Source organism: Planococcus citri, chromosome 1 (genome assembly GCF_950023065.1).
Source record: "Planococcus citri chromosome 1, ihPlaCitr1.1, whole genome shotgun sequence".
NCBI classification, from domain to species: domain Eukaryota; kingdom Metazoa; phylum Arthropoda; class Insecta; order Hemiptera; family Pseudococcidae; genus Planococcus; species Planococcus citri.
The window spans coordinates 3052106-3075672 of record NC_088677.1 but is presented as its reverse complement, the minus strand read 5'-3'; the positions used below and the strand labels follow the sequence as shown (position 1 = coordinate 3075672).

The window sequence follows — 23567 nt, the reverse complement described above, 5'->3', positions numbered from 1 at the left end:
TCTCAAAAAACTCTAAAGTTTTCACTTTCTTGACCAAAAAGGCAAAAAGAGAAAATCAAAACTTGTTCTCAAAAATAAAGATAAAAATTTTTTTTTTGGGAAGAATATTTTGACAAAACTTTTTTTGATCAACTTTGAAATCATTTTTCAGAAAGAAAAATTTCAGAGTAACTTCTTAAGAATACTGAGGCTAAAAACTAAAAAATTTTCAAATTCATAAGAATGGAACCTCAAAATTGAAAATTTTGAAAAAGTCTCTGGATTTTCAAATTTAGAAGAGTCGAAAAACTGAAATTTTATTCAGCTTCTCGAAACAAAATTTGAAAAACCCAACAGAATGCTGGTTATTGACGTAAAAATACCCAAATATACATTCTAAAAGAAAATAATATTTTTGAGAGAATTCAGAAAATGGGAAAACTTTCAGAAAAAGCTGATCGAAATTAGCGTCCCAAAATATTTTTTCAATTTTTCAAATTGGTCCTAAATTATAAAAACAAGACATTTGCCTCACTCTTCAGACGAAAAACTGAAGAATTTGCCAAAAAATTTGGCACAAGCATTCAGAGTTGTCTACCTAATGAAAACTCAGACCTCGGAGACAAAAAGAGCTCACCTAAACATTTGCTCTAAGTTGTCAAAACAAAAATCAGAAAGCAAAGATGAATCTGCTAACAAATTCATCATCTTTGCCCATTTTTCTTCTTTTCGGAAATAAAGAGAAACCTCTTTGAATGGGGGACACCACATCTGCCCTCAATTCGCCCCGAAATTTGCCTTAAAAAATTAACCTACGTTTGTCCCTCTGACAAATTCAGAAAAAATTGAAATTTCAAAATGAAAGTTTTGAAATGAAATCTTGAAAAGTCAAAGCACCCCATATTACGTTTGCTCCACAAAAATTAAAATTGTCAATTTTTGAAAAATCTGTTCAAATTTTGAAAAAATTGCTAATCAGAAATAATGAAAAAATCATTAAAAAATTGAATTGAAAATTCATACTGGGTTAATGGAAATTTGCTCTCTGCAGATCCATAATTCCTTTTTGAAAAGGAGAACTATGGGATACATTGGAATGGCTCGAAAAATTCAAAATTTTTCCAAACAATCCAAACAGCAGGGGGAAAACTCAAAATAAAAACCTCTGTATAAGGAATGAAGAAAACTGCATCCAAAATGCTGAAAAACTCATTCAAAAAACCACTTTTTTCTCACTTTTGGAAATTTTTTCTCGAAGGGTCCAGAGAGTGGCTTTTTCTGGTAAAAAGGCCACCCTCTTGACACTTCGATGAAAAAACCAAAAACTCATAACCTGAAAAGAGTTGAAAAAATCTACAAGTATTTATTGTATTTAAAAATTACATTAAATATGAATAGGCATGGAAAAAATTTCGTACCTCAAACCCCCAACCCTCCAGATCATAAATGGATGAAGTTAAAGCAATTTTTTGAAAAAATTGAAAATTCAAAAAATTTGAAGAATTTGAAAAAAAAATTTGACAAAAATAAGTATACGTTAAAATCACGAAACCTAGGGAAGAATGGAAAATATCCAATCCCTACACACCCCTATACTTGTAAAAAATCTAAAATTTTGCAAAAACTCATTTTTCAAAAAACCAAAATTTTTTTTTTGGAAATTAAAACTTTCAAAAATTGGTCAAAATGTAGTAATTCATTACGATCCTATATAATATGAACAGTAATGAAAATAAAAGCCTTCAAAAAATTGAAAGTTGAAAATTTGAAATTTTTCAAAAATGAAAATTTCTAAAAAAAAAAAAAAGGGCCAAAATCGACGGATATAGGTTAAAAATCAAAAACGATCGATCATAAAGTTGAAGAAATAAATCCTCTTCGATTTCCTTCCCCCTACCCATACCAAAAATGCACTCTAAAGGGGTCAAAAAATCACTTTTCGCTTTCTAACCCATCAAAAACTGAATTTTCATGGGAAAATAATTACTCTAAAAATCTCCCCTGAAATTAATGCTAATAGTCAATTATATTGACATGGCAAAAAGACACCTGCCTATGAGCAAAATAAGAGGAGATTAAAAGTAGATTGAAAATTATCAATTTATCTACCAGCCATCGGACGACAATGTTATCTGCAACGTCGCCGAGGCCGATAATTTCCTCGAATTTTGCAAGTTCTAAAAGAAGATATCGCAGATAAGAAAAAAGTTTAGCCAAAACCGGATGGGTTGAAACCTAATCACAATAAAATAAAATAATAATACCCCCGACTGACGCAATATTGGATATAGATTTGAGTGATTGCTTGACAAACGTTCGAAGACTGTGGTTTAAAAAGCATCTTGTGCATGAAAAAGCAAAGTTTGAAAGTGTTTTGTGAATCGTGAAGTTATTAAACGTAATTTTCATCGTGGGTATCCTGCTACAATTTCAAGAGCAGTCCTATTTAATTGAAAATTGTTCGATTGATAATCTACTGTAAGTATTATTATCACTCATACATACCTATACCTGTTATGTACTATTTATTTTGCATTATATGTACCTATACGTGTATGTGATAGTATAGATAGGGTAGTAGGATGAACGAATCACAAGCCAGCCGGAAGTATTCGATCATCCTACTAAGCCAAAATTGAGATTTGCCATTCTCGGCATGAGGTAATTTTTCTGCTCATTAATACGAGCAGAAAAATTTACACCCATTCAGAACCCTCAAAAAATGTTTCAAAAACGGAATTGTGAAACACTCCAAAAATGGGAAACTATGGCTGACTTACCCCCAACCATATCAAAAAACTTCCCAAGTACTCTGCTAGAGTACAAAAATCTGAAACGATTTCGATAAAATGACACAAAATCTGATAGATTCGATCATTTTGAAACTAATTAATTCAGAAAAGTCGTCACTTAGTATTTACGACAAAAAAGTGAAGTGGTCCCTGAAAAACTTCGAACAAATTCAAATCAGAACCAAATTTCAATCTTCATTTTTCTTGAAAATAATTAAAATTAGTAAAAAATCATCCAAAAGGCGATTGGCCAAAAACTAAATTTGAAAATTTAGGAAAATAACCTAAAAATCAGTTAAATCTGAATAAGTAGGTACTACCTACCAAACCAAAACTATCTTACTAAGTAGAAAATTTTCTTAAACTAATTTTGCCTCGAAATTTTAGTATTGAATTACTCAAAAAATAATCCTATTTTGAACCTAGGGCTAAAATAAAAATCCAAATAGGTACCTACCAAACAGATTTTTTTTCTCTTTTCAAGTTTTATTAAAATTAATCCTTTTTTTTTTTTTTTGACTCGAACATGATAAAAAATACCTGATAGGTAAGATTTGGAATTGAGAAACTAAAAAATTTACAAACAAGTAGGTACCTACCTACTTCAATCATTTGGCAAATTTACACAAAATTTTCTGTCTATTTTCTCCAAATGAAATAAAAATTAGAATTTGTTTAAAATACCTTATTCTATACACACGAAGACAACTTGTCACAACAGTTCAGAAATAAAATTATTTTTACCAAATAGGTACCTATTAAAAGAAATTCTGAAACACTTTATCTCAAAATTATTAACTTTTCACCAAAATGAATAATATGGACAATTTTGAGGAAATTTTAATACTAAAAAGTTTAAATCCAAATGAAATTTCAGTTAGGTAGGTATACCTATCTACATCACACAAAATTCGTCTGTTTATTTCACCGATCTAAACGATAAAACTTCGTGAAATATTTTTTTTTTAACTACATGAATTTTGAAAATTAAAATGATTCAAACAAATAAAAATCCGAAAAAACCTAATAAGTAGGTACCTACTCAATACAAAATTTTGAACTTTTTACGATCTTCTTTTTCTAAAACTACTGAAAGTAGAATTTAAAATGAAACATTAACAAATTCTAATAAAATTCGAAAGATTAAAATGAATTTTTTTTTTCAAAATCAAAGGAATAGGTATACGTACCTACCTATTTCCTAACTCGAAACTAAATATTCATGAAATGAATAAAAAGGGACCACAAAACTTTAAGTCAATAAAATTAAAGTCGTATTGAACTGACTAAATTAATTAAAACCCTTCGATTCCCCCCCTCTCTTCTTTTCTTTTTTCCTAGATGCCGAAAAAAGGTGAAAAACAGCAGATCGACTCGAAAGAGTGGAAGGTCAAAGTGAACTTACCTCCTACGCCCAAAAATCCGATCACAATAAAGGGACGCCCAACATCGAAATTCATGGGCCTTGTCTTAGCTGGATATTGGTTATATGACTTGGGGAAGACATACATAACCACGAGAAAAGAGGATAAAAAAGAATGATTTATTCGAGTTACTTTGGTGTTCTTTGTAGTTGTTATTTTTTGTTTTCTTTTTTCGGTGACTCGCACCATGTTGTGTATACTCATACCCAGTATCTTTTCCTAAGTTTATGTTAAAATAAAGCTAAAAAATACGTATGAACAACGTGTCGCCTACTTCATTTTCACCTATACAACTTAAAAGGTTACCTACAATATTATACATACACTCAGCGCGAAAAATAATGCCTATAGGCTAAATTACTCCAAACTACGAGAACATGGACAACGAATTCGTCCATATCTGGTAAGTACATAAATCTGTCGAGGTAAAACACTGTCAAAGAATAAATCCTTCGACACATCGAATATTCACACTTTGAAAATCGATAGGTACCAGACTTTCCAATACGAGAGTCTGGACCTTATAAAAATTAGCTCTTTTGGGAAGGGATCTCAGGGAGTAAAAAAAAAAAATACATTCGGGATAAGTACTTAAAAATCAAAACTAAATTCAGTTGGAATTCTATTTCGAAGGTGATAACTTCTAAATTTTTATTCAATAGAAAATATCGTGCAGTTTTAGTAACTTCAAAAGTCAAATACAATCACTCCTAAAAGAATTTAATTCAGTTTACATCGATAAAATTTTTCCGAATAATTAATTGATCGCGAAAAATAATTAAAAATTTACAACGCGGTAATTAAAATAAAATTTATTCGTACACCACCCACGGTGTGAATCGAACGTCAACCGGTTCGGTAAATTTTGAGTGAATCGAGCTGAACGCGGTTGATAATTATTATCAATCTTCGACCAAAACAGTTGTATTTTTTATTTTCAAAACATTGTGTTTTTTGATTGCAAAAATTGAGCGAAACAATTATAAGTTATACCTGAAACGCCTAAACCTAGTATTGAAGAAAGTGGAGTATTCCAAAAACTGGATGTACGAATTATTGGAAGATTTCTACAGAACCGAAGTAAGTACAAGTGCATTTAGCTCACTAATTTTACCGGTTCGATCAAAAATTGCCACTAGTTGCAAGGATCAAAATTGGATAATAATTTCAAACACGTTTAGAAAATCTCGAACATTAAAAATGTCGAGTGTTAAAAACCCTATAAATTTTGGAAACAAAACACCAGAAATGGTACTAAATTTAACTGTTTCGGAAAAGTGCATGAAAAACACACAAATTTCTCTAAATGAAAATGAAATTCAACGTTTTGTAAAGATTCGCGAAAAGAAAGAATTACCTACAAATCGTTCAAGTGTTCCAAAATCCGAACAATAAATTCGCACCATTTCCATCGAAATTCTCAGTTTCAAAAGCCTACCAATTTTGAATACCGAAATCTTTTCATAACTACTACAATGAATTCCAACTAGCGCATTTTGAAGTAAATCACAAGCAGATATTTGTGAACAAAGTTGTGGATTCTAGCTAATAATCTTGAAACGCTCAAAAACCAAGAAAGTTGATCTTTTTTCAGAAAAAACTAGAAATTCGAACACTAAGTTCGTGGCAAACTTTTGGTATCGTATTAAAATAACCGAAAACCCTATTTTTTGGAATTTACCACTCAAATTTGAATACTAAAAAATTCCGATTATTGGTACCAAATTGGCTTATTTATTTTTTCTTCGAACCCCATTATCAAAAGTTGATTTTTTTTATAAAAACTGTAGAAAATTGATTGATGATTCGAAAACAGTGTTATCAGAACAAGCCATAAAAATGCAAATTCTGTGTTGTTCCGAATTCACCCCCATTTCACTGACAATTAAAAGTATTAGAGTGAAAATTCTGAAAAATCGAATCAAATCTTGACCAGATTAAAATTGTCTTTTAGGAAAAGTTGATTTACTCAAAAATCACACATTTTGCCTCGAACGTCTATAAATTTTCAAATTGTACCCCAACTAAGGTATTAATTTAAAAAATTCATCACTCAAGTTTGGGTTAATGTCTAGAATTTTTAATTCACAAAACAAACTAAAAGTTTGAAAAATTCTACTCGAGTTTACAACCCAAAAAATGCAATAAAATACTCAAAGTAAAAACCTTTTTGAAACTTTCTTCGTAAATTAAAAATGATAAAATTGAAAACTTCAGCGCAGATCTGAAACCAAGTGTCAAAATTTTGAATACCCATCAAATCATTCATAAAAATTGGAAAACTGATAATCAACTGAAAAATGATTAGATTCAGGCTAAGCGGAAAAAATGGAATTTTCTTTAGTAATCAACAAATTTGTCCCATAAAACCCGCAAAAAATTAAACCATCACACATCTTGAATTCTTTTTTAAAAATAGTTCAGTATTTCTGATGACTTAAGATTCAGGTTAGTTCAAAATTTAGAAAATTTTATCTCAACTAAACTGAGATCAACATTGAAAAATTACATTTCTTCAAAACTCCAACGAAGTACTCTCAGGTACCAAAAACCAAAAATAATATCAGTCTAGCATTTTTTCAACAACTACCAAAACTCGAAATTGAATCAAGTGTAAAATAAAATTGCAAAAAATCCTTCAGGAAAATAGTAATAAAAATTCCTAATTTTTCGACTACCCAATTCTACATACTTCGAGAAAATTGTTTTTTATCTTAAAAGAAAAAATAGAAAAATATAACAAAAAATACTTAAGATAAAAATGAGTCAACTAAAACGGTGAAAAACTAAAAAACATAAATCTTTGGCAATTAAATGACTAGAAAAAATAATAAAAAGCTGAAAATTATATTTTCAGAAAAAAGTAAAATATTTTTGGTAACTAAATAATAATCAAAAAACAATCAAAAATTAAAACTGAGTATTTCGATAAAAAAATAAAAAATCTTTGGTTTCGTAAAAATTAAAACTAATAAAAATTGAAAAAATTTATCAAAATAAATCACAACCCAATAAAAACCAAAACAATAAAATGATTTAACAAATCGTAAAATATTTCATCTTCGGCTAATTTTTCGAAACAAAATGTAAATGAATACCCTTTACTGCCCAATAATCCAAAAAATCACTAACTTTGACCGATTTTGAATCGTTTCAAAAGTTCCAAATACTCCTAAAAGGGATAATCAAGACCCAGTAAGCGGTATTTGAATCGAATAAACTATAAGTTTTACACAACTTTTAGTTGAAAAATGAATTCATTTTTGAAAAAGATGAAAAAATAATCATTTTTTCCAATAAATAACTAATCACAAAAATTTGTTGAAAATTTTATTTTTTCAGACGGAAATGAAGATCTTATTGTGCGACGAGTGTACGGAATCGTTGGCCGAGCCAGGGGAGCACGCTCCAAAGGACGAGAATGGGGTGAAGAAAGAGGATCCACCGTATGTAACGGTTTGTAAACATGCGTATCATTGGGGATGTATCCACTATCTTTTCAAAACGACTACAACCCCCTCTCGCATCATTTGCCGTCATCCAATGTGCAATCGAAGCCTCACGAATTTCGACTTCGTCCAATTGGATTGTCCTACTAGGACACAGGTGGTAAACCAACCCCCCAACAACGAGCACATCAGGCAGATGAGATCGACGATAGGCCAGCTCCAAAAAGAGGTCGAGGTCTTGAAAGAATTGATTAAAAATCTACAAACCAAAAATGAGAAACAGGCAGCCGAACTGAAAGAAAAAATCGATGCGAACGCCGTGCTTTCGAGCTCATTGACCGATCTAGAGCGCCGATTCAATCTCCTAATGGACCAGAAATTGAATCAGTACATTCAAGCTGGACCATCGACCCCCTCCTCTTCGATCACGTCAGGATCATACTCGAAAATTCCAGCTTTAATGGAATTAGGTACTTCGTACGTGGGACCGCCAGAGTATGATCTCACCAACGAACCCCAGCGTCAAATTCGATTCGACGCACCGGGTGTTGAACCTATGGATACGATGAGCTCGCAAATTTCGATTCCTCAAAAAATTGAGTATTCAACACCGCTAAATCAGTTATACCCGACGCAAGAGTATTATAGAGATCGCAGTTCATCCCTACCTCCAGCGAACCGAGGAAGACGAGGAATCAACGAGCGAAGAGTATTCAGAATGCCGCGAGGTACTACGAAGCGAGGCCCGCCACCGAGAGCGCTATCTCCGCGCGAAAATGAGCCCGAAGTACCTGAGGAAAAGAAAAACCCATCCGCCGAACAGCCCCGGTATCACAAAAAATACCTGTCGCGTTTTGGCAGATCTTCCAACGAACTCGAGCCCTATTATCCAATGAACGCGTACCCGTTTTATTTCACCGCCGCGGGCAGACAGGACAAAGCTAAAAATATTCACATGGTACTTTTTATGAACCAAGCGATGATGATCGGGGACGGACATATTCATGCGATGGTACATTGCATGGTTGATGAAGAAAAATATGGCCAATATCTCGATAATACCATCTATCGGCGAGACCTCTTAGCGTCTGATCTCTTTCGATTACTCGATTCAATGATAATATTACCGAAAAAATTATTTATCTCGATCGGTAATTTTGATGTGGTATGCAATACATCTTACGATGACTTCACCGATGAAATGACGAAGATCGCGAATCTCCTTAAAGAGAAAAAAGTAACGGAGCTGATTTTAGCACCATTAGTGCACACGCCCCAACTTAACAACATCGCTTTTGACCACATCAAATTGGCACTGGAAACAGACTGGGGATTGTTAGCAGGTGCGAAGACGACGCGAGTAGACGAATTTTTCGAACAACTGGATAAAATCCCACCGCCCAGAGATGAATTTGGTCCATACCACAACATCAAACGCTACGAAGAAATTTTGGACAAATTGGCCGAAAAATTCATCCCCCTTCCAATTTCTCTGCAAGAAAAAATCAAGAAAGGGAAAGTACTTCAGCCACCGAGTAAAGATCGACGACGCATTGAAATGCTCCGAAAGGGTCTAATTTCAAAAGACACCGAATCGAAGCCGACCATGTCAGTCCCACCAACCATCAAACAGGAAGAAATGGAAACTGACGATAAACCCTACACTCCGGATCAGTTGGCCGAATTAAAACGGATCGAAATAAGAAAGAAATTAATCGAACAGAAAACAGCTGAAAACGCCCAACTAGGCAAATCCGATGAGCACCCTGTAGGAGCTTCGACCAGCTCAGAATTGGCACCCGAAGATGCGCAAAATACGACACCGCAAATGCCAATTTTGACACCTCGTACCGACTTAAACCCGGCCACGCTGAACATGCCATCGACCTCCGCTCAGGCTATTAACCTGCCAGAAGTGACGCTTACCGCTATTAACGGTCAACAGGTGATACCACCCCTCACCTTTGGGATGAACTGGCAAACATTATTTGACCAGCATGCGCAGAGTTGGACCCAGGAAATGGAGCACCAAACCAGCGCGACGACAAACGAGTCTGAACAGGCTCCAAAAACACCGAACGTGTCGCTCACTGAAGAGCCCATCGTCATCTCTAGTGACGAGGAGAAAAAAGAGGGCTAATGGCTCATATTTCAACGCTCTATCGACTTAAGGTAAATTGCACAGAGTTTTTTGAATTTTTTATATCGCGTAAAAAATACCCAAATATTTGAACTACTTTTTCAAAAAACTCGAATTTTGGAAGAAATACCATCCAAAAATTACCTAGGTACAAATACGATTAAAAAACAAAAAAAAAAATTCGAACTAAAGTACCAAAATTATAAAAAAAAAAAAAAGAAAAAAACCCCAAAACATGTCGATATGAGCAAAAATCACCCTCTCAAAAAATGTAAAAATCAATCACGTTATTTTTCCTTCAATTTTGTTATTTTTCAATTTCAAATCAGCTTCGAAAGCTTTTATTTATTTATTTAATTTTTTTTTCTGAGCTAAATGTCTCTGAAATAGAAAGGAAAAAGTCAAAACTTATAATTTTTCGTTTTTTAGATTTTCTGAAGTTTTGAATAATTTTATTTATTGTATAAAAAGTGATTGATTACAAAAAATTACCCTCTAAATTTTTTTTTAGAAAAATCAGACTGATTTTTTAATGGAAAATGGTTTGAATTAAATTAAATAAAAACTCGAAATATTCGCGAATTTTCTACCTCTTGACTCAGTTTAAAAAGCACAATTTTGGCTTTAAAAGTGCTCAGGTAGTCTTCAAAAAATAAAAAAAATAAAATCGTCGTAAAAAAGACCACCCAGCTGGAAGATAACATCCACCTTCCCACAACCGGTACCGTTACGCTCACGACCTTCACCAGTAACCTAGTAACCGCCAAAACCACCTAAAAAACTGTGTCAACCTAAATTCCATTTTCCATTCATCGATCCGACCATCAAAACGACCCGTAGAGCAGAAAAAATGAACATCCAAAAATGTAAATAAAATTAAGATGTAATTTATTGAATATTTATTGATAATTTTTTTTTTCATTACAAAAAACTCTACGCATTAATTTATCTATACATTTGTATAATTAGGTTATAAAACAGCACAAAATATTTTTTTTAAATTTTTTTTACAAACATACAAAATTTGTACTCTAAAACTACGATACAACAATACATGTATGTAAATTTTTTTTTACAAACTTAAAATAAATTCAATTTATTTTTTGAATGTTTACAATTATTTTTTTTATTTTTTACAAACTTATATTAACGTAAAATACGTTTACAGAATCAAAAAATTCAAATTCAAAAAATTTTTTTTTCTAAAAATTTACAAAAATTTTAATTTTATTTTTTTTTAAAATTCTTTTTTAATTTTTTTTTATTTTTTAACAAAGATATCACATTCAGGGCACAGAAGGCCATGTTGACTCAGACCGTAGACGGATAACATTCCTTTCAAAAATCTAGCTATCTTTGTCTTCCTGTGGAACAAAAATGGCATAAGTTTACTCAAAATTTTATTTTTAATTTCTATCTAAAACTATTTTCTAAAAGAAAATACAACCTGGAAAAGAAGTCCATGAGCCAAGAAAAAGGATCTGTGCATTATTAGTTAAGGAAATCTTCTTTGTCTTCTTACTGGAACAAAAAGAATTAGGTTAGAATTTTCTAATTTTAAAATTAAAATTAAAATTATCATTTTAATTATCATTTTTCCTACTTATTTTTTTTTATATATAATAACTAATTTTAAACTACGTAATCGTAAAAATGCTATAAAAATAAGCCAAATTTTTAGATTTACTCACCTTATTGTAAATACGAAAAATGTCCCAACAGACTGGTTCAACTTTGGCTCAATCCTATTTTAAGTTTCACCCATCTTTCTCTGAACTGGTCCTAAACAAAAACAACATTTTTTATTTAATTTATTTCATAACTTTAAAATTTTTTTTTAGAAATAAAAAATGTACAGATATTTTAAATCGATCATGTGTTTAAATTAGACTGATTAATCCTAAGAAACAAAAATGCTCTTAAATTTTACATTATTTAATAAAAATGTAAATATGTTTTTGTACTTATCTTTAGTTTTTGATAGACAAAATAATTCTCTTGTCATCGTCGTTGACCACAATACACCTGTAAAGAAGAAGAAAAAACTTGAAATTAATTATGAGAAATAAGACTGACTAGAAATTAATTTATTTTTAATTAACGATAAAACAATGTTAAACAAATAAAAAAGAAGAAAAACAACGTTGCTTAGAATTAAGTTTGTTTAGGTACATTCCTATTTATTTTTATAATTTTTCTTAAAAATTTATTTTCCTTTTAAACTTTTTTAAAATTTTTTCAAAATTTTTTTTTTTAATTTGTTTTATGTTTCATCGAATAGTGGTGGTAAGTAGTTTCGCTTTCAACCGAACTCCGTGTACAACAGAAAGGTAGCGCAATTTTTTCCAAAAACTTAGCACTCTATCATAAAAATAAAATTCCAAAATTTCAATTTTTTTTGAAAAAATGAACATTTTTTCCGATAGAAAAACAATTCATTTTTCCTCAACCTTTTTTTTTCATTTTTCAAACTTCCCTAAAAAACAATTCTTTTTTGAATTTTGAAGAAATGACAATTTTTCTAATAGAAAAATAACTCACTTTCTTCAAAGTTTTTTCAAATTTTTTAATTTTTTTTTTCTTTTTTTCTTATCAATGATCAGTTTTGAACATTTCAAATGCTCAAATATCACATCAAACTTTGATAAAATTTTTCCTTTAGAATTTTTTTTTTTTAAATTTTTTATACTTTTCCTTTTTCAATTTTTTTTAAAAAATATAAAAACTCTACTCAAATTATTCAATGAATGACTTTCCAATAGAAAATCATCCATTTTTCAAAATTTTTAGTAAAAACAATAGCTATACTCAAGCCAACCTTACCAGCAATTTTTCTTCAAAAATTCTTGGTCAGACTATCCAAAGACAACAAAGCCAAACAACCACGAACTTCTTGAGCTTTTTTCATCTTCTCCTGAAATCATAAAATTGAGGAAGGGTACCTTTTAGATTAACCCTCCCCCTCAAAGATTAAATCGTACTTAAATACTTACCATTTCGGCCATGACCCTGCTGCGAAGTGACCAGATCAAAGGTAGCTTCTGGATTGATTTATTGATATTTTGACTTCGGTCAAATATTGATGGTCAATTGTAGTTACTCTTTATCAGTAAGAGTCAACTCACCAGCACACTCAAAATCCACCTCACTTTTGGAATTATAATAAAAACCAAAGAGTTTCAAAATTTATTTTGGGATTACTATTCCCCGCATCACTCAAGCAAAGTACGGGGGGCAATAGGGTCACATCCAGTGAAGCACAATGTCACCTTTTTTCAAAATTTCCGTGCTTTCCTCTACATTTCCTCAGGGGATACTTTAGAAGTAAACCCACGTTAGGGGCAAATGTAAGGGGACAATATGCCTTCACTGGCTAGACAGGGATATTCATCGTATCTCTCTCAGTGGGATTATAAATCTTTCATCTAAAGGAAGTACTGGAGAATCCAATCAATAGTTCGATTCTACAGTACTTTACGTAGATGAAAGCATATACTCGATGCACTTAGGTAAGGTGTTAAGTACGTGGGAACCACCCAAGAGGTGTTTTCACATCGTTCCATTAAGGGCAGATGTGAAAAGCTCACAAGTTCGTAAAGCTCAATTCCTTCTCGACTCGAGGCTAGAAGCCAAGTTGAGATGGAATTGATCTTCACTTGTCGATTCGCGCTTCGTCTGGTAGGTCTGACCGCGGAAAAGTAATAAGGCCACTCACTCCTACGTAAGAGTTGTGCTTGAGTCCCAGGTCCTCTGCCTTAACGTTCGTGTTTAAGGGAGAGTATTCGCGTTTAAACTTAAGTCTTCTAAATTCGCTACCCAACGCGGGCAATTTGATAGTTACACGTAGGTGGGTAAAAGCGATCCTACTTACGCCACTATTTGGTGGAATATATATTGGTTATACGCGTAGAGTTTTATATGTTTTAGACTTAAGTTTCGTGTTATAATTTTATTCCAAAATTATAATACACTTTTCGTGTTTATCGTGTGTTCTTATTTCGCGTGCGGTTCGAATTAATACAAAGTAAACTCGACTAAATCTGTTTAAATTTATGCATATTGGTGTTGTAAAAGCTGAGCTAGCAGCGGGTAAGTACTATTTTAAAAGGTGATATATTACATCTCTTAGGGAGTTAGATTCATCCTGACCTACTAGGGAAATATTCTTATCCTCCTATCATTGGCAACGCCTCTACGTATCTATTTAACAAAATGTGCATAAACTCGTTAAACAGATCGAGTATAACACACAACTCGATTTTTAGCTGCCCAACTGCATATTCACGCCTTCTGGAGCAAATTAAAAACTCGGGAGAAATTGAAAAATCGCGCTGGAGGCTCCAGAATGGCTGGAAATTGTGAAATTTTGATTTGCGGGGTTAGTTTAGGACAGAATACAGCGATTCGCGTGAATTTCGGAAATTTCCACACAAACGGGAAACTTTTGATTTTTTTGATTTTTTTATTTTGAAAAAAGCTGGTCAGAAAGTAATTTTTGAGGTGTCACTCTCAAAATCGGCTCAAAAGTGGACAAACTCGTTAAACAGGTTGAGTATAATACACAACTCGATTTTTAGCTACCCAACTGCATATTCACGCCTTCTGGAGCAAATTCAAAACTCTGGAGAAATTGAAAAATCGCGCTGGAGGCTCCAGAATGGCTGGAAATGGTGAAATTTGGATTTGGGTAATTAATATTAGTTTTGGGACTTATTTTGACCATTTTTATTGATCAAGTACGTACTTTTTTAAAAAAAGCATAAATCACCAAAATAGTCAATTTTGAATTTTTAAAAATTCGCCAAAAATCGAAAAATGAACTTGGGCAGCTGAAAATTTGGTTTTGGGGGGTTTAGACTATGCTCTTTCCAAAAATCGCGGTCTCGTTCAAATCGGAGTATGACACCTCAAGAGGTTCCCTTGTCAGATGTTCAAGGGGCTGAAAATGGGGTCCTCAAAGTAGAGTAATTTTTGAAAAAATTAAGGGTATCGAATTTTGAATTCAAATTGATCAGGGAGGTTGAGAAACTCAAATCAAATCTTTCGAGGGGGCTCACACCGAAGAATTGCCTACGAGTAGGTTATGCTATCATAATGTGACAAATAATCAGGACTTTTTCGAAAAGGACCCTACTTTGAGGGCCCCTGGGTCAGCCTCATCTTGAACATTTGAGGGGCTCTAAAATTTTCTTGGTTAATTTCCCACTCGAATAAGTAAACTTCCTCGCCAATTTTCGTCGAAATCCACGATACACATTTTTTCGATCCACCTTGATCATCTGATTAATAATAAGTAAGCAAAAATGCAGGATGTCTCAAAAGTCTTGATTATCGTTGAAATCCTTTCTCCTTGTGAATTTAATAGGGTAACCAATCGAACTCCTTACGAACAGATCTGCATACAAATGCTCTTTCGTAAATTCTTTTATATTTGTTGACAAATGATATTCACGTAAAATGTACATCATTTCCGTTTTAATCGAAAGCATCGCGTATCTGGTTCCTACAAATACAATTAATTCCTGTGTAAGTTTAGTTTACATATCGGTTACATAAGAGTCATTTCGAGTCAAATTTGCCGGTTGTTTTTTTTTGCTAAAACTTTCATGTTCTCGCTTTCTGACAAAATTACCTAAATATCTCGCTAAAAATTGTTGAGAAATTGTCATTTTTTTTTGCATGCCAAAAAGTGTCACTTTTTGATTAAGAATTTGGGAATGAATCTCGTTTTGGTCGTTTTTCTCACAAAAACGACGAGAAAGTATAATTTTTTACAATACTTATAATCACCTAGAGAAACACTTTTTGCTAAAATTGTCAAAGTTTTGCTTTTTATCAAAAACTTGAGAAAAATTCTCATTTTTTTTAGCAAAATTGAAATGACTGAGGAATTTTACTATTTTTTCAGAATAATTACCCTAAGGCTCTTTTTTATCATTGTCAATTAAAAACATACTTTTTAATGTGGATTTTAGCAAGAAATTAAAGAAATCTCACTTTGCTGTCAAAAATTGCCAAAAAATCGTTTTTTTTATCAAAAAGTTGCAAAGTTAGTTCAACTTTTTAAATATGTCACTTTTTTGGTTATTTTTTGAAGCTTTTTTGGTTACTAAATTTACCTATTTTTTTTGCGAAAATCAAATATGAGCCTACGAGTCCTGTAATTGAGATAAATTTCGAAAATATTTACCAAAAATTTCAAAAGTTCAGAGTTCAACTTTCAGAAACATTCAATTTACAAAAGTTTGTCTTTGGCGGTTTGAACCTTGAATTTTGCTGAAATTGTCCAAATCTCAAAAGAGAAAGAAGCAAGACTAAGTTTTCTATTTTTTTTTCTTTTTCAAACGCGTTTCAATTCTGGTATTTTTGAATTTTGTATTTCACAAAAGTTTAAAATTTTTTTAAATGGAAAATAGATACAACCAACAAGGGAATTTTTTGAAGTTGAACAAGTCCTTTCCAATTTGAACGAAACTAGACTAGATCGAAAGAGCATGAACCAGGAACTCATAGTTTTGAGCAATTCTGGAGTCTTCAGCGATTTTTTAATTTTCAGTAGGAGATTCCAAATTACTTATGAAAGGTCTAAAAATGAACTTGAGCACGTATTACTTCGGCCAGTGCTTATTGGGAACCCTCTATACACCAGGGGTATGAATTCTAAAGCAAATTTTTGACCAATTTGCAAACTCCAGAAAAATTGGGAAAAATTCAGAAACAAACCCCACCTCATAAATTCCAATGAGAATTGTTGAGTCAATGACAGCGATATATTCTCTTTGTTTTTAAATGAGTATAAGAAATCTTTTAGAAAAAATTGAACGAAATCGAAGTACCTAACCCAAAATTGGGCTGATTTGACACGAAATTGACCGCATATTAACCTATTGAAATTTAAAATTGAAGATACACGTTTTTTTTTTTTTTTTTTTTTTTTTGATGAAACTTTACATACCTATGCAAGATCGTGGTCCGTATCCAAAGCTCATAAAACTGTTTTTTGGTCGATTTCTTACAGCTTCTTCGCTGAAATGTTCAGGATCCCATTTTTTCGGATTTTTATACAAATCGGGGTCTTTATTGGCTAAAAAGAAAAGTGGTGCGACCATCGTATTGGCTGGTATGATCATGTTATCTAAAAAAAAAAAAAAGTAAATACGAGTCTAATAACAGTGAATTAATGGAAACGAGTGCTTATGTCAAAGGGTGGTAAAAATGGCTGCTGAAAGTAATTTCATATTATGCACCTTTCAATGTACATTCTTTATGAGTACGTCTACTGCCTACTGTGGAATGAGAAAATATTCTGGTGGTTTCCTTGATGCATTGCTCCATGTATTTCAAACCATTCAACAAATGATCTGCGGTGGGAGTGTCGTTGTCTTTAAATAGCTCTTCGATTTCTTGGTAAACTCGTTGCTTCAACACAGACGAATTAATTCAATTCGAATTCGTTTTTTTAAATGCATATTAATTTTTAATCATTTCTGAATTCAATAATTGTGCATATTCTACATACCTATTAAATGTAGATAGAAAATGGAACTTGGGTTACCTGAATATCCTGATGAATAGCCAACATCACCATTGAGAAACATAGATTTAGTCCTGTACTTTCGATTGCCTGAAAATATAAAAAAATGGAATGAGTATCTTCAAAGATCTAAGTAAAGAAATAATTCATCGAGGGAAATAAGTGTTCCTCAACTCATAAATTCTATTAAAACTATTTATAGTTCGTTCTACTCACTGCGAAGATAACGTGTGTTACTTCGTTTCTGATTCGTGTTTCTGTAAAACTAGATTCTGAAAAGCTTGCTTTGATAAGTCGGTCGATTATTACTTTGGATGAATCAACTGCAAAAGTAGATAATTTGAATCATTGTTACATTATTGTATAATTTATTATAGGTACTTGAAATATAAATGCAAGTTCAATCAAAATGCATTGCAATACCATGTTCTGATGAATTTTTTCCATTTTTGTACTCCTTGAGTTTATCTTGCAGTATCTAAAAGTTGAAAGAAAAATATTAAAACAATAGATTACACTCGTTGATTTAAAATTTTCGGTTTTTTTTTCTTGATGCACATTGCACCTCAAAAAAAACAATCCTGTTTGTACCTACTCTGAATTATCAAAATTTCCAAAAAATCTCGTTTTTTTTAAACCAAAATTATAAAAAATCCCTTTCTGTAACAATCTTGTACCTATTTTTTTTTTTTTTCAAAAAATCTGAATATTTATCTCTCAAACTTGCAAAAACAAATTGGATCAAAATTACTAACTTTCTTCCCAAAATTTGCGAAAAATCTTACTTTATTTCTCTATAGCCTGTTTTTTTCCCTTTAAGATTTCCAGAAAGTTGTGTTTTTGCTATCTACTTACTTGAGTAGGCAAAGCATGGAACTGATGAATGAATTTGATTTTCCCTGTTAATCTCAAATAAGCGTTGTATATGATACGTGGTTGTAACCAAGGTGTTATCGCTTGTTTTGCTACGCTTTTACTTGCTCTGAAATTCATAGAAATGAGAAATTTTTATGAATAAATAATAAAACATTGATCAGAGAAAAAAATTGAGTAGCCTGACGATGCATCGTAAATTTTAGTCTTACTCTATCAACGCGTCACTGAATTCTTTTCCTTTTTGTTCTATTCCCTGCATTGGTACGCCGAGTGTGATTTCTGAAATGAAATTGTATCTGTTCAGAAACCTCATAAAATGACAAATATGATTCGAAATTGACATAAAATGACTGCCCCTGTCCCTTCCCTTTATTTTAGACCTATGTCCTATACAATTGAAATGTTCTAGCTCTTACCTACGATACTGTCAACTTTGCACTTCATGACGTTTTCCCAAACATCTATGATTTTACCCGAATGTGCTGCTGGTTTCAACCTATCTACAAGAGCGGATGCATTTTTTTTGAAAATATTTACGTATGATGAAAGCATTTCTGTACTGAAAGCAGGCTGTAAAGCTCGTCTCGATACTTTCCACTCATCATCTGCGATTATTAATGTAGGAAAAAAAATGCAATTTGTTTATTCAAAGGTATATTTACTTATAAAGATGTTGATGTAGGTGTCTAGTTTCTACGATCTAAGGAAAATTTCTTCAACTTTGCATGTCACTTTATAAGGGCTAGGAAAAAAATCCAAAATCTTACATTTGGCGGTCACTATTCCGGTTCCTAGCCATTCTTCTCCAAATCCAAGCATATCGCGGTGTGAAGCTTGAGTTAATACGGTCTGTGAAAAATAATACCTAGGTACTTGAGTGGATGGCACATTTAAACTTCGATCTTTTAAATTATTTTATTCGTATAGAATATGATGGATGGTATTTTCAATGTTTAAAAAAAAATTCTGAAGCAGACTTTGAGATTTTTGGGGGAAATTTACCATCTTTATTTTATTCAATTGTTTCAATTTTTCAAATTTTTGGAGTCTCTGTATAGGGGAGCAAACGTTGTGGGGGAGGGGTCTACGAGAAGTTTTCCCATAAAAAGATGGGTTACTCAGAAGTCAGAAATATTCTGACTGAAAATGGGAAATTTTTGAAAAATCCAAAGAGACTCTGATTTTTTATTATGCATACAATGTATACATACTTAATATATTTTGTTTGGGGGGGAGGGGCAACTTTGGGAAGTGAGGCTCCTTATTTCAAGGGTATCTACTAACATGGGGGTCAATGGTAGTGTTGGGGAGGCCCCATCAAAAAAATGAGTTGATATTTTGTGTTCAGCGCTTCTATAAACCTAATAAACCATATTTTGTGTCCAGGGCTGTTAAATTACTGTAATTTATTCGCTGGTAAAATATGGTATTTTACTATATTTTACTAATTTGGCTTTGAAGAATTATTTGTAGTTTTGACTTCAAAGTTCTGAACTTCTGACCTACCCCTAAAGTAAATTTTCATCTGTTTTAAGTGTTATTATAGATTATAGGAAATTTTCCATGGGAATTTTTTGAAAATTTATAGGAACAATTTTTGGTTACTTTCAAATCATAAATTTCCATGCAAATTTGGAAAGTGTTCAATTTTGCTTCTTGGTAAATTACGGTAATAAACTTTTGGTAAAATAGCTTAAAATACCGCCATAATTTACCAACATAAATTACCTTACAGCCCTGGTTGCATCATCATCATCAACGTCATAGTTGCAAGAGACTACTGTGCCCCCAACAATGACCACCACGCCTCTCTGTCTTAAGCTGGTGTGGCCGCATTCTCAACTGAGCCAACCCTCTTCTGGCTACGTGTCCAAAATATCTCATTATCCTGGTCTCACATATTTTATTTTATTTAGCCTCTGGTTGGTTCTTGCCATTGTTCCACAAATGATGCATTTTTTTGATGCGCAGTGTATGGTATCTTCAACATCCTGCACCATACCCACATTTCAAAGGCATCAATTCTTTTTTGATCCTCTTGCTTCAATGTCCAGGTCTCCACTACATATAAGAAAACTGGAAAAAGTAGTGTCCTGATTAGTCTCTTCCTCATTTTTATGGAGATTTTCTGGTTGGTAGTGATTTTTCCCAACTGAGACATCACCGCTCTTCCAAGAGCAGTGTTGTGGAGCGGAACCAAACCGGAACGAACCAGAACGCTAAACCCCTAACTTTTGGGAGAATTTTTGCGGAGTGGAATGGAACCTTGAGCAACTTACTAAAAATTTACTGGAGCGAAACTGGAACCGAACTGGAATAAAAATATGGGTTTTTAACACTCCAACCTCGCATGATTTTTTGACCTTTAATGAACATTTTGCAAGACTGTAGTGTGAACAACACGTGTTTCTGCTGAAATTTTATCTCAATAAACTAGAAAATTATAACAAGACATGGTAAATGACATGAAATAGACCATTTTAAGCTCATAAAAATTCAAATCCTGAACAGTCAAAACACCAAGTAAAACCTTCCAAATTTCATTGGGTGTTTTTGGTGCTTCTTTTATCTGACAATGAGATGGACTTTAAATTTCATTAAAACACTCTTAATTCAAACATTTTTCAAAATTTTGGGTATTTCAACTTCAATTGTTGCTCATGACATGAAAATTCTGACCTACTTTGAATGCAACTTTCTCTAAAACACAAAAAAAAGTTGGAGTGGAACAGAACACTAAACCAGAATGGAACGATATTTTTGAGCAGAGTGGAACGATAAAACCGGAACAAAATTATTTTTTATGTTGGAGTGGAACCCTGAACCTGGAATGAAATTATTCATTCCGCTCCCTCAACAGTCCAAGAGCCATTTTTCTTCTAATTTCCTTGGTTGATCCTCCATCAGCATCTACAAGTGAACCCAAATAAATGAACAAGTTCACTTTTTGTAATTCATTCCGGGCTTCGGATTCTGGTAAGTATCCAGCTCTGTCAACAACCATGACCTTGGTTTTCCCCCAATTTTTGAAGAGTCCCATGTCCTCATTGACCATCCTGATCTGTTTGATCAGTTCTGCCAGTTCCTCTTCACTTACAGCTATTAAGGTGGTATCATCAGTGTAACGGAGATTGGAGATTCTTCTTCCTCCTATCTTGATGCTGCCTTCCTAGTTCTCCATGGCTTTTTGCATGATGTACTCGCCATAGATGTTGAACAGCAGAGGAGAGAGTATGCAGCCTTGTCTTACTCCCCATTATGACTGAAATGGGTTTGACTCTTCTCCACCTACTCTAACCATTATCTTGTTCTTGTCATAGATCGATTTGATCACCTCAATTTAGGTGCTCTGGAACTCGCATCTTGCATAGTATCTCATATAGCTTTGTCCAATTGACACAGTCAAAGGCCTTTGCATAGTCAACGAAGCATAGCACCACAGGGATGTTGAATTCACAGAATTTTTTGATTATTTGCCTGATGTTAAAAATCTGCTCTCTTGTACCTCTTCCAGTCATAAAACCTGCCTGTTCAGATGGAATCTGCCTATGGAAGTATGCCTCGATCCTGTTGTTGATTAGTCTAAGCATCACTTTACTGGCATGTGGAATCAGCAATTTTTCGTATCACCTTTCTTATGTAGGGGAATTAACACAGATTTGCACCAATCTTCTGGCCATTCTCTTTTATGCCATATCGCACCTCGGGAGTGATAAGGTTACATCTCAAAAAAGTGAAATTTTACAGGAGAGTGATTTTCTTTTTTTAAAAACTTGATTCATTATTTTTATCAACTTATAATTAATTGTGAGGAATGAATAGCACCTCATTTTAAAGATCTGGTATCCTACCTTCATTTAGCATAAGAACACTTTGAAAAATAAAATCTTAAAGAGGAAATATTTCAATGTTTGGAAAACATTTTGAGTTAGAACCTTTCATTAAAGGTGATGTGGAGGCGAAAGGAAGCGTCCAAAAAAAATTTCATGAGAACAAAGTTGTAGAGAATTAAATTTCCAATCGACGTAATGTCGTTAGTTTTTTTCTAGAGTGCTTAGTTTTTGAGTTTTTCTCAAAAAACTAAATATGTGCAAATTCATTTTTCTGAAAAGTGATCAATTTAAAATTTTTTTTCCATTTGGTACAAACCAATAAAAAATGCACTCCTTGTGACTATTTCTAACTGACAAACATTCAAAACAATCAAAACTGTTTGTTAACACTTTGTAAGTACATATGAAATTTGCTCAAAAAAGGTGGAGTTTTTTGAGATGTGCCCTTATAACTCCAAACAATTTGCAATGTTGTTGGGATTTTGAGTTAGGCCATTTGCGTTTTTTACAAGATCTAGATAATGTAGTAGGAGGTAGCCAAAAATGTTTCATCAAAATTTCAAAAATCCGAGAACAGAGACACCCAAAATTATTTAAGAAAATACTGAAAATAAAAAAACTTAAAATACCAAGGTACATATAACTCACCGCAATATCATCGTACTTTTTCAAAAATAGAACAGGAAAGGGACCTAACCAAAAAAACACGCGGTCATGGGGTAGCATTATTTTCTCCAAATTCCCCAGTAAATCTGAAAGCAATTTATGTGTAAAAAAATTCCTCGAGGTGAATACGATATCTCAAAATTGTGTGGTTTCGAGCATTATTGTACTTAGTCGTCAAAAGGAAAATATATTGAGAAATTTACCATTCAGAGAACCGTACAACATGTTCAGGTTTCCAATCAACGGATACGTCGGATACGAAGGAAACTGGTTTATTAATTTGTAGAACCTTTTATTTTTAAATTTATCGATAAAACTCATAAAAATGATCACGAAAATTAAACTCGCAAATAGTATTAGCAGCATTTTGTTGCACTTAAGAATCTATGAAATTACGAGTAGATATTCGCGTAAAAATCAAGATGCTATTAATCGAATAAAAACTGCACTCACTTGCATATTACGATATTTGGTACATATTTAATTGAGTTTAATTGCGAATGAACAATCCGAAGTTATAAATCTGATCTGGGAAACGGAAAAGATTTTCGAGCGTAAGTAGATCCATATTACTGCGTAGGAGAAGTAAAGTGAGAGAAATTCAACTTGAAAAACTGCTTGATACATATCTTAAAAATGATGAAGTATGATTTTTTTTAGTACGAAGATTTATCCTGGAGCTAGAATGTATGTATTATGTAGTTTGCTAAACTTTAATAAGTACATAGGTAATTATATAGGTACGAATTTGCAATTAATTAGTTTTTTGCACGTGGTACGTCAATCATACAAAATCGCGAGCTGAATTTAGCCTAGGTAATTTTTCTCATAGTGTGCAATTTCGTGCTATTTTAGCATTTCAGGTTTCCTCCCA

The 23567-nt window shown here is 32.6% G+C and overlaps 1 protein-coding gene and 1 long non-coding RNA gene across 2 annotated transcripts; both read right to left on the bottom strand.

The window, feature by feature from the left end:
* Positions 1-10186: 10186 nt before the first annotated feature.
* On the bottom strand, positions 10187-11786 carry LOC135844919 (uncharacterized). The gene is made up of 3 exons (XR_010558671.1): positions 11476-11786; positions 11232-11305; positions 10187-11148 (listed from the first exon to the last, which is right to left on the bottom strand). It is a non-coding gene; the product is annotated as an uncharacterized LOC135844919 (long non-coding RNA).
* Positions 11787-12527: 741 nt separating this feature from the next.
* On the bottom strand, positions 12528-23494 carry LOC135844914 (cytochrome P450 4C1-like). Its single transcript, XM_065363305.1, has 12 exons — positions 22897-23494; positions 22676-22779; positions 18962-19043; positions 18611-18799; positions 18404-18473; positions 18174-18300; positions 17742-17796; positions 17535-17641; positions 17340-17408; positions 17032-17203; positions 16740-16919; positions 12528-15287 (listed from the first exon to the last, which is right to left on the bottom strand). The coding sequence occupies exons 1-12, from the start codon at positions 23057-23059 to the stop codon at positions 15100-15102; spliced, it is 1506 nt and encodes a 501-aa protein (XP_065219377.1). The 5' UTR covers positions 23060-23494; the 3' UTR covers positions 12528-15099.
* Between the last annotated feature and the right edge of the window lie 73 nt (positions 23495-23567).

Bases quoted from the DNA above. Each gene is read 5' to 3' on its own strand.
- LOC135844914 (XM_065363305.1), bottom strand. From the start codon at position 23,059: ATGCTGCTAATACTATTTGCGAGTTTAATTTTCGTGATCATTTTTATG. The intron at 17,204-17,339 runs GTAACCCAAGTT...TCTGTGTTGAAG, and splicing joins CTATTCATCAGGATATTCAG to CAACGAGTTTACCAAGAAAT. The intron at 16,920-17,031 runs GTGCATAATATG...TTTTTTTTTTAG, and splicing joins TAAAGAATGTACATTGAAAG to ATAACATGATCATACCAGCC.